The sequence below is a fragment of the Lampris incognitus genome, chromosome 10, assembly GCF_029633865.1.
Source record: "Lampris incognitus isolate fLamInc1 chromosome 10, fLamInc1.hap2, whole genome shotgun sequence".
Classification (NCBI taxonomy): domain Eukaryota; kingdom Metazoa; phylum Chordata; class Actinopteri; order Lampriformes; family Lampridae; genus Lampris; species Lampris incognitus.
The window spans coordinates 22,142,365-22,163,494 of record NC_079220.1 but is presented as its reverse complement, the minus strand read 5'-3'; the positions used below and the strand labels follow the sequence as shown (position 1 = coordinate 22,163,494).

The window sequence follows — 21,130 nt, the reverse complement described above, 5'->3', positions numbered from 1 at the left end:
TGCAGTGACAATTTGAGACACAAATGCCATTTGGTTGTCTTAATAATTTTAATATCTTTCACAGTGAATATTTACAAAATAGTGACCTGAGACAGTGGTGTTGGGTACATTCATTGTAACTTAAAAACGTATACTACTTTACCCCCATGTGGGCGAACTACTTCAACTCTCGAATGCCTTTTTATAATATATGTACAGATTCCAGTGAGTGTGCAGTTTTGTGGGAGTGCACATTTGAGGTCATAGTGTTACTACCTGGTCCCCACCCCCCTCTCCCCTACCTTCCTATAGCTTGTTCTCCCACCCCCCTTCCCTGGCTTAACCGCACAAAAGAAGTTAATAACGTGTGGCGTCTCGTCACCTCCCGTCAGACTGGTGTACTGTGTTGTGTCCTCCCTCACACACCCGCGAGTGGGGAAAAAAGCCTTTGAAAGGTTGATCAATTAGTTTTTATTTCATGCGGTCAGAAAACATTGCTCATCTACATAAGGAGATTAAAAACAGTCAGGTGCTCTCTCGCCTTAGACTAGAGTAGCTTTCGCTCAACAGCTTTCATTTCCCTCATCTCTCCTCTTCAGCGGTGGGATCACGCTCTCCTAATGACACACAGATACACACACAGAGGCTGGGTTACTGTGTGCTCATCAGGACCAGGGGTACCTCCTTGTCCCCGGTGCCCAGCAGGGGGAACATCCTCTCGGTGAACTCTGATCCCGTGAAGCTGTAGATCACGGCGCCTGACTTGGCATTGTAAAACGACACATGACCCTCCTCCACGTCCAGGAACACGCCCACCCTGCGTAACCGTGGTGACACCTTCACCTGGACACCAGAAAGATGAAGTTTTGCTTATTTGCTTTTTTCTTCTTTTTTTTTTTTCAGTGCCATATTGAAACAAACCTCAGTAGCAATCAGTAAGGTCCTAAACTACACAGAGAGATGTTTATAAAGAGCTTTTTGGAAACGGTGATTTACGGACAATTTAAAACAGTTAAAGTTAAATAAAGCATGAAAATATTGAAAGACAATAAATGTTCAGAATTAATTATCTAAAGCACTGACTGTAAGGCTGTATTTAATAATGTGATTGTTAAAAGTTGACATTTAATTTCCTTAGAAAAACAAGGGCCTGCACATCAAATAAGATCAGCGGATTTTACAAAGAATTTTTTTTTTTTTACGTCAGGGCCATTGTACAGATACTGTACACTGTGTGTACACTGACTATTGCTAATTATTTACATTTCACTGTTACACTGTCATTTTTCCCCATTTAAATGCCAAAATTATCCAGCACAAATGACACGATGGACAGAGAGAGAGAGAGAGAGAGAGAGAGAGAGAGAGAGAGAGAGAGAGAGAGAGAGAGAGAGAGAGAGAGAGACATACTACAGACGAACATCCACGATGTCTAATACAACTGGACGACCCTGTAAAAACTGACCTTAGTGAGGGGCAGGGCAGTAAGTGCACGCAAATGGCCTCCACTCCACCAGAGGGAGTAGTAGCCATTTGGAGGACTCATATCGAACAGGCCCTTCCGCTGTGCTGACTCACGAACCACACCCAGCTTCCAGTCCTTATTCTCTCCAACACTCACCTGAGACAGAGAGACATGTGTAATCCTATAGATTTCATGTTTCTTTGGCAATAATATACCACCAAGTGTTCTTGACCCCTGAACACTTACCACTACCTATAATATATCCCTTACTTAACCTTCCACTGTCAGCAATAGGATCTAGAACTGGGATACCGTGCTGATTTATAAATGGGAGATTTGTTTTTTTTGTGTGTGTGTTAACATTATTAACTTGAGGAGGTCAGTGTGCAGCATTAGCTTCAGCACAGGGCTTCTGCAGATGGTAGGGCTTTACGTGACATTTCAGAGGAGTGTTTGGTGTCATGGGGCTTGAAGCTGTGTGTTGAGACTGAAGCACAGTCTTTTTCTTCACTACAATATCCTGCTACGTCTATTCATTCATTGCCAAAGACAGTGCAAGACCCAAATCTCTCCCCTTCTATTCAAACTTATCCCCTTTAACCTGCCAGTAATGGCATCCAGAACTGTAGCTGTTCTCAGAACTGACGCAAGACTAGATACACCAAACAATTCATTTTTAAAAGATTATTTTGGGGGAGCTTTTTTTTCAGCAGTTAGGAACAGGGGGAACTGAAAATAACAGAAAGGATTTCTTAAAGAATAGGGGAAGTAATAAAGGACTTGACCCCATGATGCCAGATTTGACCCCATGATGTTACGGTTCTGTCTGTACCAATTAGACCTTTAACTGATCAAAACCATCAGCCTGTCACAATGTCAACCTTTAATCTTGACTGTACACCATGACCTCCCTTCTTCTCACCTCCCAGTAATGGCGTCCGGAGTTGTATCCCTCTTTTGTAAGGACACAGGACCAGACGTCATAGCGGTGCTGGCTGTTCCTGTAGAACTGGAGCTTCTCGCCTCTCTTCACCTGTTTCCTGTCCTCCGACAGGATAAGGAAGGGGTACGCAGTCATTGGGTTCAATGTCACCTCCTCTGCACACAAGAGAGCATGGTCACACACTGAATGGAACAACGTTTGGATGAAGAAAGTCAAGTCTGGAGGCTGGGCAACAAGCTCCAATGACCCATGGGAGCTCTCCATTGTCCAAAGTGATTTTTATCTTAGGGGTCAAATAAGCAAGGCATCAAACCCTCACCACCACCACAACCTCAAGTAGCTAAGCCAATGGAACTGCTATCATAAGACTGGTTGTACTGGGCAGCTCACCGTTACAGATTACATGTACAGGTTACACCAACAACACCAAAAAAAAGAAAAAAAAAACAAAAACAGAAGGAATAACTCACCTGTGTAGGGTCTGATCTTCTTTAGTCCTACAAAGCAACACCAGAGTATTTGTTAAGAACTGCTGGTAGAGCTACACATGAGAATAGGGTGCGAGTTCAGCACTTAATATTAACTTTTTGGTATTTGACAGTGACAGTAGAAAGAGACAGGAATGGCAGGAGACAGAGAGAAAGGATGACATGCAGCAAAAGACCCGGGCTGGATTCGAACCCAAGACCATTGCGGTAAGTGCTCAGCCTTGATATGTGGTACATGCCCCCGCCCCATTAACATTACATTTAACTGTACAGCCATAGTAGACAGAAGTATGAAAATAGTTACTAACAGGTACATACCTGAGTCTGGCTTGATCTTCTTGAGATCTGAATGGGGATAAGGAACCAAACAGAGAAATTTTTGAAGGCTGTTTCATTCTTGCTGCAACTTTGTAAAAACGTACAATCCATAATGGCTATGTGGAGTACAAGTAGTACCCAGGTTACGAACGCCCGTATTTACAAACCGACCTCCGTAAAGCCTTTTTTTTTAAAAATCGAGTTACAGACAATGATTCGTACTAACGAAGGGACGGACTACTTTGCGCGACGCTCAAACTGTGCGTTTTAGGCAGTTAGTCGGCCAGAGGGAGAAAACGCCACGCCGTCGCCACTATTTTTATTTTTTAGGGGTCCAAGCAGCGATAGCTGCGGAACCCTATTGTTTTTCCAAGGATTATTATTATTATTGTTGTTTCCGCAAAATTCTTCCCTAAAAGTGTCTGGGCAGTGGGTCATATCTCAGGCTCTGTATGGATTTTTTGAGAAATTCTTTTTCGCTTCCTTGGAAGCTCCTGAATCTAACGCACCCATTCCAGCCTGCCAAATTTTCCCGCCATTTTCAAAAAACCGAAAGTGAAAGTAAAATGAACTAGTCTGATGCTGTTCATCCAATTCACATGAAGTTTGGAATGCGTCATCTCCAGACAATGCTAATAAAAAGTTGTGGAAAGAATTTTGATATGTCATTCCATTCCAAAGTAACATGTCAATCAAAATTTAAGGTGTGGCCCATATTGATTCTATTGCCTATATCTAGTGATGTGATTGTCCAAATTTAACAAAACGTGTCTGGCATAATCATCACAACATTCTTTGGAAGCATGCCAAACTTAGTTAAATTTCGTCCATAGGGGGTACTACATTTGACACATGTCAATATTTCAAAAACAGCTTGAGCTAAAAATCTGAAATTTGGTATACGTATACTTGGACCCATTTGGCTACATTGCCTAAAGTGCCGATGGGCTGGATTACCAAAATGGTCGCCAAACAGCCAATCAAAATTCAGTGGCTAATATTTGCTAGTGTGAATGGCCAATCTTCATTAAAATTGACAGGCTTATTCTTTGTGGCACATAGAAGCCATGTACCAAATATGAAACAGATCGGACACATGGGGTCTGCAATACGGATTGGACTCCATTAATCGCCACTTGCGGAGCCCTTTTTTTTCATTTCAATTTTTTAATTTTCCCTCTTTTTCTCCCCAATGGTATCCGGCCAATTACCCCACTCTTCCAAGCCGTCCTGGTCGCTGCTCCACCCCCTCTGCTGAACCGGGGAGGAACGTAGACTACCACATATCTCCTCCAATACATGTGGAGTCGGCAGTCGCTTGTTTTCACCTGACAGTGAGGAGTTTCGCCAGGGGGACGTAGCGCTGGGAGGATCACGTTATTCCCCCAATTTCTCCCCCAAACAGGCGCCCTGACCGACCAGAGGAGGCGCTAGTGCAGTGACCAGGACACATACCCACATCCGGCTTCCCACCCGCAGACACGGCCAATTGTGTCTGAATGGACGCGCAACCAAGCCGGAGGTAACACGGGGATTCAAACCGGCGATCCCTGTGTTGGTAGGCAACGGAATAGACTGCCACGCCACCCGGACGCCGCCATTTTAAGTCGGATCGCGTAAACATTGTATGCATTGTGTTTTCACTTAAAATTGTCATGTGTTTACCCTCGTAATCATGGCTTCATAGCGTAAATCTGATGCAAGTGATTGTGATGCACCAAAGAAAAGGAAAACGATCAGGTCACGATTGAAACAATAAAGCGTTCAGAGAGCAGTGAAACGCCAACAAACATTGGAAAAGCATTAGGTTATGGTCGATCAATGATAAAGGACAAGGGGAGAGTTCTTTTCCATCTAAACAGTTCAAGAAATGATTCTTTAATGTTCTTTTAAGCATTAAAACTATAAACACATTCGCTCAATTATAAATACTGTACAGTAGTTACATTTATTATTATTACTGCATTATTATATTTATTATGTTTTAGGTAAAATATCCCCACGACCCTGACAGCAGGATAAGCGGTTTGGATAATGGATGGATGGATGGATATACTATATACATATTAAGACAAACATTTGACTAATTGACGCTAGATGTGAACTGTACGTGACTGTTCCGTCTTACATACAAATTTGACTTACGAATAGATTAAAAAACAGAACTCGTTTGCAATCCGGGGGCTTCCTGTATTGTGATAACATGGGCACTCTGCTGACAACAAGAAACATGGCACATCTAATCATCAGGTCAATAACTTTGTGCATCTGTTTGAGAAATGGATACAAGCGAAAGCCTCAAAGGGAACTGAAAGCGACGCAGCATTGGCTGATTTTCTCATTCACAAGTAATAAAAGCAAACAACGTTGACGGCGTCCAACCAAAACAATGGCAGAAGGGTGGACAGCCTCTGTGTGCATCAGCTGCAGATTGTTTAACTCGTGATTCTCACTTAGAAAGCTACTCTTTTTTGTTCAATCTTTTCCTCTGACAGTTAAAAACTTAAAAAAAAAAGGTACAGCCCCCGCTTTTATTCTCCCCAATTGTATCTGGCCAATTACCCCACTCTTCCGAGCCATACCGGTCGTTGCTCCACCCCCTCTGCCGATCGGGGAGGGCTGCAGACTACCACATGCCTCCTCTGATACACATGGAGTCACCAGCTGCTTCTTTTCACCTGACAGTGAGGAGTTTCGCCAGGGGGGGTGTAGCGCATGGGAGGATCACGCTATTCCCCCCAGTCCCCCCAGAACAGGTGCCCTGACTGACCAGAGGACGTGCTAGTTAGTGCAGCAGTGACTGACACATACCCACATCCGGCTTCCCATCCACAGACATGGCCAATTGTGTCTGTAGGGACGTCCGACCAAGCCGGAGATAACACTGGGATTCGAACCGGCGATCCCTGTGTTGGTAGGCAACGGAATAGACCACTACGTTACCTGGATGCCTAAGGTACAGTTTGTTTGTCTGGAGTTAAAACAATGATTGAATTTATATTTGAAAAAATTAACTTGTTTTTGCTTTTCTTAGAGCCTTGTTTGAACTTTGACCCACCTCTCAGGGACCACTGACTCTTCCTCAGATTGGCGCTGCTTCCCCTCACAGAGAGCATGCCCTCATACAGTGTACCGTCCCCAGACGAAACTGTAGAGCACAGACAACAACACATTATTCCTCACACACACACACACACACACACACACACACACACACACACACACACACACACACACACACACACACACACACACACACACACACACACACACACACACACGCATGCACGCACAGAGCTGTACTCTCGATAAGAGGGCATCTGATCGCCAATTCCCATCTGACCAATACGCCCCAACAAATCATCCTGCAAGCTGCTGCCTGCCTCATCCGTGAGCAACAAAGAGCCATCATGTAATGCTCCAACCCACAAGGCAGTTTGTCTGATCATTACACTTGCCGGCGAGTTATTTTAGCTGCCTTAGCTTAATCTAAACTACAGCTACAGCTGGTTTAGTCACCTAAACTCGGACTATCCTTTAACCGAAACTTCTTTAGTTACAGAAATTTAAGCCATGTTTAAAGAGTAACTTAACCCTGGACCAGTGGATCCAACTGGTGAGCAAGAGCCCTGCTGAAAGGCCTAACAATTGATCTCCAACTGGTCCAAGTCTTTAACTTAAAACCAACATTTTTCATTTTATTGCAGACAAGTTATTACATATACACACATTGCATTACAATGATGTCAAAATTAGTTGTTAATCATTTAAATATTTTAGAAATAAACTTTGACTGTGTATAGCCCCGTAGGATGACGTGACGTCACGGCCGACATAGCATGGACTAGTAATACTGACCTTGACCATGACGCAGTCGGGTTTGTACTCTTCAGTAACTGATTTTAGCTAACATCATTAGCCTGTCATGATTAAAGCAGAATGAGTGGAAATAGACCACCACGCCACCCAGATGCCCAAGGTGTCGCTTTCATTGTTACATAGTTGGTATCTGCAGTAGGAAGTGGTACTTGGAAAACTTGGTTTGGTACATGGTGGTACATGGTCTGAAAAGTTTGGGCTGCCCTAGACCATTTTAGTGAGTCTGCTGACATCCACAGGTTAAAAACCATGTAAACGTTAAAAACATAGCAGGCTGATCTTGGTACTCTGTGATGTTGGCATAGCAGCATAAACACAGCCACAGCTAATAATATGAATGATGGATCTGTTGGATTTATGTGTACCAGCACACCTATCAGCACTGACAGAGCTAGCATTAATAATTGTCAACAGTACGGTCAGTGTTGGTTCTTTAACACACCTGCATCCTTCAGAGCCATCATTAATGTTATTATCTGCAGTTGTGTTAATCCTTCTATGGTAACATCACAGAGTACCAAGACCAGCCTACCATGTTTTTAATCACTATACAGTTTTTAACCTGTAGCTGTCAGCAAACTCACTAAAATGGGCAAGGGTTTAGTTATGCTTTAAAGATGTTTTACCCATAAAAGAGTAAAAATCACTGCTAACTTCTTGAATCAAATGCACGACGTTATGGGTTTTCATGTTGAATTGAAGGAAGTTTCTAAGTTAGGTCATCCAACTCCTGCACTGCCTTCACTACATTGCATGAATACACATATTAAAAGTAGCCATGTGTGTACTGTGTGAAGCAAAACCACAAATTTAAAGTTTAAGATGTTGAAGTCACAAAAATGCACTCACTGGAGCCCCGAGAGCCTCTGGACCGAACTTCCCCCGTCTTGATGTCATCCATCTTCTCCTTCACCTCCACCAGCGCACTCTTCACCTGCCCCAGTTGGAAATGGAGAGTCAGCTCCGATTCCTCATCCACCTCCTCTTGTGGGTTGGCGTCAGTGGAAAGAGGAGCGGTGGCCTCCTCAAACCTCTGGAGAGAGAAGTAAGGCAGGCATAAAGGATGTGGTCCACAGTCATGTCATAGCTGCTTAATGTCATCATACACATAAAGGTGTAAAAATGAAACTAAATATGCTTCCAATAGCACAAATGGTGCAACAGTTAAAATCTATTGGATAGAAACAGAAGACTTATAAATATCACAAGTGCAACAGTAGGAGTAACACTAAAGTATCACAAAATAGACATCACAAAAAAATAAAACATTAGGACAACAGTGAAAGACCAAAACAGTGCAAAGACAAGGACAGTACATTCAAGCATTGAACCTTTTTTTTTTAAAAAACTTTTCCTCCCTTTTTCTCCCCAATTGTACCCGTCCAATCACCCCTCTTATGAACTGTCCCGGTCACTGCTCCACCCCCTCTGCTGATCCAGGGAGCGCTGTAGACTATCACATGCCTCCTCTGATACATGTGGAGTCACCCGCTTCTTTTCACCTGACAGTGAGAATTTTAGCCAGGGAGACACAGCGCGTGGGAGGATCACACTATTCCCCCCCAGTTCCCCCTCTCCCCTGAATAGGCACCCTGACCATATACCCACATCTGGCTTCCCACCCGCAGGCACAGCCATTTGTGTCTGTAGGGACACTTGACAAAGCCGGAGGTAACGCGGGGATTCGAACCAGCGATCCTCGTGTTGGTAGGCAATGGAATAGACTGCCACGCTACCCAGACGCCCCCGAATCTTACTTTAAAGCAGCACCAGATAACGTTAAGGGTTTTGGAAACATCCTGTACGTCAACTGTCAAAGACTGCCAAGGGCCTTTTTTCGTTGTTTTTTTCTTCATAGTGTAGCAACAACATACACGCTGTGGAGTTAGAAAACAACGAGACAGGAGACGTGAGAGTAGACGTAGTCGAGGTAGTTTACTAGCTCCAACTTTGCATGTCATACGTTCGACAACGACACTGAACTGACTGTGAACCGGAAGCGGAAGTGCATTATCTGACCCCTCGCCTCTTCCCTTAAAGGTACACCGTCCTCTTAGGTGAATGTCTCTCGATATATAGATGTGGGTCACCACAACGCATTTATTTACAAGCCTTAGTTCAAAAAGACTATCATGGAAGAAGAGGAGCTATGTTCAAGGATGAGGTAAAGTAAAATTGCTATACTTTTGTGTGCCATAAAGAAATTCCTATATTTCCAAGGAGTTTTTGTGCCAGGGTGGTATACAAAATGCCTAGCGAATGACTTCTTGGGAACTGATCTGAGCGGTGATTATTTCCTTCTCCCATTACTCCCCGGCAACCAAATTGAATTTGATCATGTGTTAAAGCAAAAAAAGTTACCCAATCCCGCTTTAAAGAGTGAAAAGTCAACTCAAGTATGAGTATTTAGATGTCTTGTCAAGCCCGCTTGCTTATCCTGAAGAAAAAAACCCAGACCATTGACCATTTGGCTATGATACTCTTCAACAACCTGACTGTGGAAATCGATTGACTGTTGCCTTTGGTTTTCATGTTTATATTGTATTTATTTAAATCTGTTGCACCATGAAATTCACTTTATAACACCGCTATGAAAAGTGCTTTACAAAAATTCTATTACTACAAGTGTTCATAGTTGTTTTGTAACTGTAGGATATTGCCCTTAAATGATCCCACCTAAAATGCAGAAAGCTCATGTTGTCAAGTTGGTTCGGATGTCTTTCAATGTAATGATAGCTTTGTGCTGGGAGGTACCACTAGTTAGTTGTTAACACATAACGTTTCACCTTGGGTGTCCAAGCTGGGTTTTTGCATTGCTGCTCACCATAAACGCCACATCAGGAGATCTCCGACAGAAACAGCACATTGGTAAATATTGGGTTTGTGTTGTATTCAGTCCTCACCTGCAAGAAGCCGATATGATCTTGGCTTGTGGCTTGGTCCTCCAGCATGGCCCTTCTCTCTTTCAACTGGTTTAGCTCCGCCTCCAAACTGCTCACTAGCCCCTCCCCCTTTGTCAACACCGCCACTCGTTTGTCCTGGACCTTGCCCACCAGCTCAGAGCGGATCCTCTCCAGTGACCCAGACAGTTCATCCAGGTGATGTTCCAGCTCACCTTGCTCCCTATCTGCATAGCTCTGGAACGAAAGGATGACAGTAACAGTAAACTGGGTTGGGTGAACAAAAAACACGCCTCCTTCAACTGATATGTAAAGGTATTTCATCGGTCACAGAATGTGGCTGTGCTGAGTAGCTCCCAGGGAGAAATGTATGGAGATGAATGACTCTGAAACAGGGTGTTGGTCAAAAAGCACACATACTCTGGATAAATAAAGGTTCAAATAAAGGGAGAAAAAAGGGATTTTACTTTGATGCCCTGCAGCCTTTCTTTCAGCTCCATCAGACGAACGTTCCTCCCCTCAATGCAATTCAGAATATCCAGCTCTGCCTTCGCCATCAGTTTCTGGACAGAGAAATGGATGGACACACAGGATGGACCGTATGAGTGTATTTTCGAGGGGGAAGTTGTGGCCTACCCAGTGTTCAAAGAAGGCAAACTTGCCCCACACCACAATCATCAATTTGATGGGTTATACGTTTCTTACCCCTTAAATCTAGCAGGGTATGCGCAAGTATAACAGAATACATGATTTCAGAGCCTTTTCTACATTTCAATCGGTTTCTATGCTCGGTTAAAAGGCCGGTTTTTCGCCGGTTCGAATCCCCATGTTGCCTCTGGCTTGGTCAGGCGTCCCTACAGACACAATTGGCTGTGTCTGCAGGTGGAAAGCAGGATGTGGGTATGTGTCCTGGTCGCTGCACTAGTGCCTCCTCTGGTCGGTTGGGCTGCCTGTTCAGGGAGGAGGGGGAACTGGGGGGAATAGCGTGATCCTTCCATGCGCTATGTCCCCCTGGCGAAACTCCTCACTGCCAGGTGAAAAGAAGCGGCTGGTGACGCCACATATATCGGAGGAGGCCTGTGGTAGTCTGCAGCCCTTCCCAGATCAGCAGAGGGGCTGGAGCAGTGACTAGGACAACTCGGGAAATAGGGTAATTGGCCAAAAACAATTGGAGAGTAAAAGGGGGAAAAGCTCTTTAAAAAAAAAAACAGGACAGTTTCTATGAAACTCCCTGCCAGCCTCTTCTTTTTCATACACCATGTACCACCATCACTGAAGATTGGCGGCTTGTATCTGAGTTAACGATGAGTAAAAGCATGACAACAAAGCAGTCATAAAAAAACATGACTGTAACTACTGTTGTAGTCACCATGTCCTTATTTCTATTCATTAGTAGCATTTATTCATATTGGAAAGGCGAGTGAGGATGGATAGGAAATATCATGTGCAGGGACAGAGGAAGACATGAAGCCATGGTCCTGAGCAGGATTCAAACTAGCATGCTGTGAGAATGCCTAAACCTACACTGTCATCCATTTAAGCAAACCGGGCCAAATATGTTTCGCTTCAACTTCAACTGTTTAATAAAAGCACTGAACTAAGAAATACAAGTGCCTAATTGTGCAACTAGGAGATCAACTCGACGTCTAACAAAATCAGCAAGAGAAAAGTTTACAAAGTGTTTGCTACCACTCTACTTACAACGTATTAAAAGGACAAAATGTGAATGAGAGTGTTGCAAGAAGTATGTTTTAAAAAGGATCAAGAAAGTATAAGGGGAACCTGGACTTCCTCATAAGCTAGGGCAAAAAAAAAAAACAACTAAGAAAAAAGAAAGACGACAAAGATGATTTCACATGCCAAAATCTTCTATTTCTTTTACTTCATACTATCATTTACAAAAAGTGCAAGAACGGAAGTTGCTCATTGTGAATAAAAGAAGAAATTCGGTGACACAAGTTCGAGGCCAGTGTTTCAGTCATCACACTATTACCAGTAGTTTTGTTCCAGATGGGAAAGCTCCCTGACTGGAGGCTGGAATAACTGGAACAACAGGTGAAGGAAATTTGCTACGTGGCAAGATAGAAAACCAGCCGTACTGCTGGTACCTGAAGACCTGATTCAGAACCACTGGTGCATTCACACAGAGGCTGCTCCACCCACCTGTTTGCTGAGTCTCTCGGTTTGTACGGAGACAGTCTTATGTGTGCGATGTACCTCCAGGACACAGATGGCACAAATACAGCTCTGACATGTCCTACAGTACACCTGGGGAATGAACACAACACCTAGAGTTAGAAGATTTAGCAACAAATTGGGGGGGGGGAAAACAACACTTTTGGGAAAGAATAAAAAAAAATGGAGTGATTCATCTGAGGGGCACCTGCAGGGACTGAACACCAACTTGTTCATTTAAGTTGTAATTGCTGTTGCTGTTTATTTTTGTAAAGTCTTGCAAAACACTGCCCCCCCCTCCCCAATTTGTATCCAGCCAATTACCCCATTCTTCCGAACCATTCAGGTCATTGCTCCACCCCCTCTGCCAATCCAGGGAGGGCTGGAGACTACCACATGCCTCCTCCGATACATGTGGAGTCACCAGCCTCCTCTTTTCACCCGACAGTGAGGTGTTTCGCCAGGGGGATGTAGTGCATGGGAGGATCAGGCTATCCCCCCCCCCCCCACGAGGAGGCACTAGTGCAGCAACCAGGACACATACCCACATCCGGCTTCCCACCTGCAGACACAGCCAACTTTATCTGCAGGGACGCCCAACTAAGCCAAAGGTATTACGGTGATTCGAACTGGCGAGCCCCGTGTTGGTAGACAACAGAATAGACCTACCTGGACGCCCCTGCAAAACACATTTTAACTTTACAGCCCAACGCTCAACTTTTTGCTCTTGTGCCACCCTCCGTACCCAGTAGAGACAGACATGTTAATGGTGAGTAGTCCAGTCAATGAGTCAATTCTTTTCCATGTCGGTGTTTCAGTTTTTTTCCTTCGTCAACTTTGCCTTCACCCTCCTGGACTTTGCCCCCATGTGACATCACAAAAATGCCAACTGCCTAAGTGGCTGTGTGCTGAGGGAGCCTGCAGGATGTTACCCCCAAAAAAAAAAAAAAGAGAGAAAACGCAAAGCATGTTGGGATATGGTGCTGTCTGATGCGGGCAGTTGTGTAGTCTCCCCTCTTCAAATGAGGGACCAAGGGGCTGTTGTTATAAACTGCCCTCAACCTGTATGTTAATCTGAATGCACTACAAGATGGCGTTGGGTATTCCCCCACGGGCTAGTCTGGGAGGGCTTGTCTTTTGTAGATTTGGACGACAGTGCAGGGCCGTTAGTTGCTTCAGTTATAATGAAGAAAACAAAACATGACCATGCACATCCCCTCACCTCCATCAGGCGGCGGTGTACCGAACAAGTACGTCCCCTCAGTGCCTCAAGGGGGTCCAGCAGCCGGTGTTTGGCGTAGAAGGGCGTCATGTGGTGTGGCTGGACGTGGGCCTCACAATACGAGGCTGTGCATGTGAGGCAGGAGCTGACTGCGGGCTGTTTGATCCCCGTGCACACGTCGCACATCACCATCTCCTCCACTGGCTCCGCACTCAGAAATGGGTTCGTGTTACCCCCGAAGGTGCTTAACCCCACTGCACCCGTTTCCGTTGGCGGCTCGGCTCCCCAACCCGTGCCGGGGAAGCCTGTCCCAGCCGTCGCTGTGCCATAGCGGGACAGCTTGTATTTGTTTGCGATGAGGGCGAAGACTCTGTTGATGCTGAGCAGCGGCCGCTCGTCGAACTGTCTCTTACAGAGCGGACATGTGCACACCGCGCTGGAGGCCCAGTAGCCCCCGATACACGCCTGGAAAGAGAGGAGATTTAGTATAGGTACTGTAGTGGTACGCTGCTATAAGCTGGAAATAAGTTGAAGGACTTTCTTTTCACTTTATCAATGTCGAACACTTAAAATTTCTACTCGTATGTGGCCTAAAATGGATCACGGCACGTCTGTAGCTACCAAAATGAGACTTGCTGTGGTCAGTTTGAGGCCACCTCATGGCTTAAAGGGATTGTTCATCCCAAAATCAAAAATACATGTTTTTCCTCTTACCTGTAGTGCCATTTATCTGTCTAGGTCGTTTTGGTGTGAATTTTGGAGATATCACCCATTGCGATGTATGTCTTCTCCCTAATACAATGGAACTGGATGACACTCGGCTTGTGTTGCTCAAAACGCCCCCCCCCCAAAATTAAATAAATAATAATAATTCACACACCTTGTTGTGAGCAGTTTCATGGAGGAACTATTTTCTTAGACCAAACTACACCTACATTAACCTGCTCACAATGAGGTGCGTGGATTAGCTTGAGAAACTGGGTCATGATCCTCTGGAAAGAGACATTGCTGTTGAGTTTTTAAAATTTTATCTTATTTTATTTTATTTTATTTTTTTGCCGTTTTGAGCAGCACAAGCTGAGTGCCATCCAGTTCCATTGTATTAGGGAGGAGACAGACATCTCTACAGCTGATATCGCCAAAACTCGGCAACTCACACCAAAATAATGTAGATGCATAAACAGCACTACAGCTAAGAGGAAAAACATGTATTTTTGATTTTGGGGTTAACTTACCCTTTAAAAGGATCAGAGCTCAAGGAAAATTTCAGTACTGCTGATCATTTTACCTTCTTAAAAAAAAAACCCAGATTACCAGCTTTTCCTCCCTGATATAAACTGATTTTGTGAAAAAATTTTAGGCAAGGTTATTACCAGTGAGCAGTGCATTTTGACATTACAGCAATATTCATTCTTACAACTTTACCAGACGGGCAGACATGCTTGGCTTCGATCATTCAGTTCGGATGTCGTCGCAGCATTTTAAAACCGTTAAAAGCGTTTTAAATAAACCACGGCAAGATACAGACCATGTGATTTCTCTTTGTCCCTTTATTTCTCTGTCTTTTTATCTGAGAAGCTTTATTAGCACAGCGAAAGGCGTACACTGCCAAGACAAATTCTTCACATATTTGGTTATCGGTCTCCATCAGAGGAGCCCTACCTGACAAAAGTTGTGTCCACAGGGTGTGGAGACGGGGTCGCTGAACAGGTCCAGACAGATGGAGCAGGTCAGTTCCTGTTCAGAGAAGAGCTCCGCAGCGACGGCTCCTTCCTCCATCGAGATGGCTTAGAAGAGACGGATGTGAAACTCAAAGACGAAGCTGTAGAAAAGCAGCAAATGATAGTGCACGACTTGATAAATTTCACGATTCAAACCTGGAAAAGGAGGTTTCTGACCGAGTTGTGAAAGGATTTTTTTGTGCAGACTTGTTTTTCCGCCCCAAGATTGGAATAAGTTTTCAGCATTTTATGCTTTCGGTTTGATGAAGGATTAACTGAATATGGTTCTCTCTCTTATACGATTTGGATGGTATTTTGTTTTTCTGCAGTACACTATATAACATTGAGGTGTGTTTTCGACACACCTCAATGCTCTTGGCCAGGTCTCTTACTGATATTAGATTCCTAATCTCAGTGGAGCCACCTGGATAAATAAAGGCTTAATAAAAAGAAAGAAAGAAAGAAAGAAAGAAAGAAAGAAAGAAAGAAAGAAAGAAAGAAAGAAAGAAAGAAAGAAAGAAAGAAAGAAAGAAAGAAAGAAATCACAGCGAGACTGGTCAGTCGTTTTGACATACTCAAGTTACATCATACTCAAGCAGGTTGGCGAAATTCCTTATTCAGGTCTCTTAGACATGCAGTCGGGTGAATTATAATTTGGTCTGTGTTGGAATTGAGCTGTTTAAATTATGAACACAACATCAGACTACTGACCCGAGGACAATATCCACCCCACCAACACCGCTAGCAATCACCATTCAACCCCTATATAGCTTATGCTCTGTATCAACCCAGTCAACATCCATCCATTATTCAAACCACTTATCCTGCTCTCAGGGTCACGGGGATGCTGGAGTCTATCCCAGCAGTCAATGGGAGGCAGGCGGAGAGACACCCTGGGCAGGTTGCCAGTTCATCACAGGGCCGACACACACACACCACACACACACACACACACACACACACACACACACACAAACACACACAGATTCATACCTAGGGACAATTTAGTAATGCTGATTCACCTGACCTACATGTCTTTGGACTGTGGGAGGAAACTGGAGCCCCTGGAGGAAACCCACGCAGACACGGAGAGAACATGCAAACTCCACACAGAGGACGACCCCCAAGGTTGGACTACCCCGGGGCTCGAACCAAGGACCTTCTTGCTGTGAGGCGACCGCGCTGTCCCCAGTCAACATCCAATGCAGGAAATTATACGAGAGGATGAATTTATAATGACATTGCCGATTTATCTCCATGTCCTAGCAGGGTTTGCAGGAGGATGTGTAGGCTGCATGGCTGGAGGTTGGAAGGTATCTACTGTATTAACCACATGCAAATAAATTTGTGTATCGGGCATTTTTCCATCCATCATCCATTTGTTTCTTCTGTTGTATAAAAATAAAGCTCTTCAGGGCGTCCGGGTAGCGTAGCGGTCTATTCCATTGCCTTCCAACACGGGGATCGCCGGTTCGAATCCATGTGTTACCTCCGGCTTGGTTGGGCGCCCCTGAAGACGCAATTGGCCGTGTCTGCGGGTGGGAAAACGGATGTGGGTATGTGTCTTGGTTGCTGTATTAGTGCCTCCTCTGGTCGGTCGGGACGCCTGTTCGGGGGTGGGGGCAACTGGGGGAATAACGTGATCCTCCCACGTGCTAAGTCCCCCTGGTGAAACTCCTCACTGTCAGGTGAAAAAAAGCGGCTGGCAACTCCACATGCATTGGAGGAGGCATGTGGTAGTCTGCAGCCCGCCCCAGATCGGCAAAGGGGGAGCAGCAGCGACCGGGACGGCTCGGAAGAGTGGGGTAGTTGGCCATGTACAATTGGGGAGAAAAAGAGGGGGAAGAACCACCCCCCACCCCCCAAAAAATAGCTCTTCACGGAGGAAAGGAGAAAAAGATTATGTTTGGGACACCTCTGTAGTTCTGAAATCATGCCGTTAACAGGCACCAAGGACCTAAGGGTCACAAAGACCACTAACACCAAAATGGCCATGTATAATCTGAATTAGAACAAACAAGGCAGATCCTCAAATTCTAGCTGCTTGGTGAAATATCACCATTTTCAAACACTGCCTGGTGAGTTAGGGGCCTTATAGGCAGCTCTGTAGCTTAAGAACCGTCAGGCAAGACCACATTCCACCTACAACCTTGTATTTTAAAATACAACCTTTAACACAAAAGGTGCCATTGAATACATTGTTAAAACAGCCTTCCAGCCTGACAAAGGGGTGGGGTATGTATATAATCAAGATAAGCAGCCCAACACATTCAGTTCACTCAAAAGCACAATCAGCCGGTTAACAGCAAGGCTGTTTCAAAGTCCCTCAACGCAAACATCAGAAAAATGTGGCTGGGAAATGACTAGCCACCAGAGTAATGCTGGTTTGCGTTGAGTGAGGAAGTGCAATACTTAAAATATTATTGGAACCATAAACCATATATATCAAACGATGGTGGGTTAACTAAATGTCATTATGTGAATTATATTACTTGCTACATGTAGATAGGAATGCTTGTGTAGCCAAGGCCAGCGAGAGGAGGTAAGAAGTCTGGAACAGAGAGACCCTTGAGGCAGGCACGACACGTCAAAACAAGATGAACCCTCCCTACCCAAACGGGGGATAGCAAACAGAGAGGGGAGGTTATGCAGACGGAAGGGATATTGTAGAGAAGTAAAACAAGTCGGTAAGAAAGCTCAAGGCCATGTGTGACGAATGAACAAGGGAGGTTTAGCATATAAAGAAGCTCACACACAAAGAAAGACAGACACATAGGGAGGATTGGCTGTTTGTGTCTCCAGATATCTGTCAAAATAATAAACTGCGGAATTATCTCCAGAAACGTCTCGACTGTCTTTTCTTCACATTAACGGACTCGGATGAGGGGATAGTGAACGATACCCCGACAATTTATGGGGGCTTCGTCCAGGATGTGAAGAAAAATCTAGAATTGGACATTACGGCCGCCCGCTGACTTTCCGAGAGCTCAAGGTCGACCTGCAATAAAAAGGTAAGCAGAACCTGTTTTATCGAACTCTGCATATTGACCAAAATGCCAAAAATGATATGAGCTCATAAGGAGGGGAAGTGGGCAGACCAAGAAAAAGAAAAAAGGGGAAAAAAATAATAAAAAAAATAAAAATTAAAAAAAAGAGAGGAAAAGAAAAAAGGGGTTAGAGTCCCTGTGAAAAGTGATAAAGAAAAAAGGGGTTAGAGTCCCCGTTAGTTCCTAGGTTGTGGCAAACCCACTCACCCCTTGACGAGGGAGTGAGGTTAAGGAAGGGAAAACTTTCCCGGGGAATTGAGGACCCCCAAAGGAGGAAAACTAAGGTTAGGTAAGGGTTAGAGTCCCAAGGAAAAGGAGCTTAGAGCTCAGTAAGGGTTGGAGTCCCTAGAAGAAAAAAAGGGGAGACGTGTTCTTCAAAATGGAATTGAATACGGGTGAAAAGGGCGAAGAGAAGCCCCGGTGGAAGTCCTTACGGGAACAAATAGATGTATTGGTCAGAATAATGTTGAATACTCGGAAAAATGAGAGTAAGAAAGAGAAAGTGAGAATAAGAGCTGAGGTGCAGGGGAGAATAGAGGAGGTTATTATGTTAGGGGAAAGGAGAGTGGAGGATGTTGTCCCTTTGGGAAAAATATTGTGGAAACAAGCGAAAAAAAGCAGAGAGATGGGGTTGGATGCAGAAAAAAAAAAGAAACAATCGTGTGGATTGATGTCTCAGCGGAAGTGGAATAAGGTTATTCGGAAAGCTGAGGAAGATAGGGTGAGGTGGTATAATTATGCTATTATGTGGCAAGGGCTCACCCATTGTATGAAAGAACCAGAGGAGAAAAAAACGGAGGAAGATAAGAAAGGAAAAAGTGGCCCCCCGCCGTATGAGGCGGGTACACGGGCAGTGGAGTCCCGGGGTCGCAGGAGGGAGGTTTACGTATATCCGGTACTGAACGTAACGGATGGAAAATTTCTGATCGAGACGGCCCTGGTGCCAAGCGCCCCCAGATTGGCGGCCCGGTCAAAGGACCGAGTTGGGACAACCCGGGGGAGGGACAGCTCCCCAGAGGAGGAGGACCGGGACGGAGAGGTCCCGTTTAGACGAAGAGATAATAGACACGGGGGAGGACGACCAAGCGGCGGAGGCGCTGCTGGCCTCAGCGGCTAAACAAATGAGGGAAGTAGAGTTGTTGCTCTCCAAGGGAAAAAAGCGGGGGGCAATTGTATCCCCTCCCCAAACATGCGCCAGTACCCGGTTACAATGCCCCCTGGTGCAGTCACACAAGGGGCATGGACAGAGATATAAACCCTGGAACCTGGGGGACGTGCAGGCATGAGTAGATAAGCTCCCACCCATTTTGGAGGGAGGGGGAGCATGGTTGAATGAATTGGATAAATTAACACAAGGAAAAACGTTAGCTCTTGGCGACTGGAGGGCGGTGGCTGCCCGCAGCATGTCAGGTCCCGAGTTGAGGGATATAGAGAAAGAGGCTGACATAGAATATGAGCCGGATGATGTACCTCTGATTAGGGAAGTGGCTGGGATAAATACTGCAGTCAGAGACAAATTCCCCCCGCCCAATAGGGGACATGTTCCAAAGCTAGAAGGGAGCAAAGATCACACCCTGCCATTCTTTTTAGATGTTTCTGAAACAGAAGGTGTGGTAAATGGCATTCTGTTCCAGAAAAAAGGGGGAGATGGAGGAGAAAAGTCCCTACTAAAAAGTATGAGAAAATACAATTGATTGTGGCATACCATGCAATGAATGTGTTTCACATGTAATGTTTAAAACACATAGAGAAACACCACAAGGGAAAGAAAATAAGTGTCCTAGTTTAGTACAGCAAAACCATTTGGACAAAATAAGACGTAATTAAAAGTATGAGTCTGGGACCGTCTTTTTCTTTCCTGTAAAAACGGAGAGTTGTTGCAAATTTAGGAAGAAATAAGTAAGAGAAAGAATAAGGACACAGGGAAAGATTTGTTGTTTTTCACAAACTGTGGGGTGGTTTCCTGGTTTATGAGACTTTTTTGCCTGTGTGGAAGTTTAAAAAAAAAAACACACACACACACCAGGCTCCGAAACCAATGTGTTTGCTTGTCAAATGGGGAAGGCCTAGCAGAATATAAGGGATAAGGGATAAGGTCAGGGACCTATATAAGGGACTGATCATGTCATTATTTGTATCCCTAGCCGTTTTTATGGGAATTTTGGTTACCTGTGGCTGTTGTTTCATACCATGCTTTAGCTCTCCCATTAACCGACTAATAGTTACAGCAACTGAACGTCGAGAGGGGGACTTTCCACCTCCCATGATGCCCCTTCTGGTACCGACACCTGTGGAAAGGGACCTAGATGAAGATATTAAACGTTGGTGATCTCCGGTAGGAGATCAAAAGGGGGAAATGCAATACTTAAAATATTATTGGAACCATAAACCATATATATCAAACGATGGTGGGTTAACTAAATGTCATTATGTGAATTATATTACTTGCTACATGTAGATAGGAATGCTTGTGTAGCCAAGGCCAGCGAGAGGAGGTAAGAAGTCTGGAACAGAGAGACCCTTGAGGCAGGCACGACACGTCAAAACAAGATGAACCCTCCCTACCCAAACGGGGGATAGCAAACAGAGAGGGGAGGTTATGCAGACGGAAGGGATATTGTAGAGAAGTAAAACAAGTCGGTAAGAAAGCTCAAGGCCATGTGTGACGAATGAACAAGGGAGGTTTAGCATATAAAGAAGCTCACACACAAAGAAAGACAGACACATAGGGAGGATTGGCTGTTTGTGTCTCCAGATATCTGTCAAAATAATAAACTGCGGAATTATCTCCAGAAACGTCTCGACTGTCTTTTCTTCACATTAACGGACTCGGATGAGGGGATAGCGAACGATACCCCGACAGAAGGTACATAGCCACTCATCCACAACCTCTTTTATCAGCTGGGGAGATCCTGCGCTATTCTGCAGCTCTGGTTTGCTAAATGACAAAGGACAACTGTGGTATGTACCAGTCACAGAGGGAGAAAAAAAAC

General features: G+C 44.7%; 1 protein-coding gene across 1 annotated transcript; it reads right to left on the bottom strand.

Moving 5' to 3' along the window:
* Positions 1-334: 334 nt before the first annotated feature.
* Positions 335-20,402, bottom strand: LOC130119770 (E3 ubiquitin-protein ligase TRIM58-like). Its single transcript, XM_056288372.1, has 13 exons — positions 20,327-20,402; positions 15,032-15,156; positions 13,370-13,834; positions 12,136-12,240; positions 10,440-10,535; positions 9,976-10,209; positions 7,922-8,105; positions 6,252-6,341; positions 3,194-3,220; positions 2,858-2,884; positions 2,367-2,542; positions 1,445-1,600; positions 335-822 (listed from the first exon to the last, which is right to left on the bottom strand). Exons 1-13 carry the CDS (start codon positions 20,400-20,402, stop codon positions 631-633), a joined length of 1,953 nt encoding a protein of 650 aa, XP_056144347.1. The 3' UTR covers positions 335-630.
* Between the last annotated feature and the right edge of the window lie 728 nt (positions 20,403-21,130).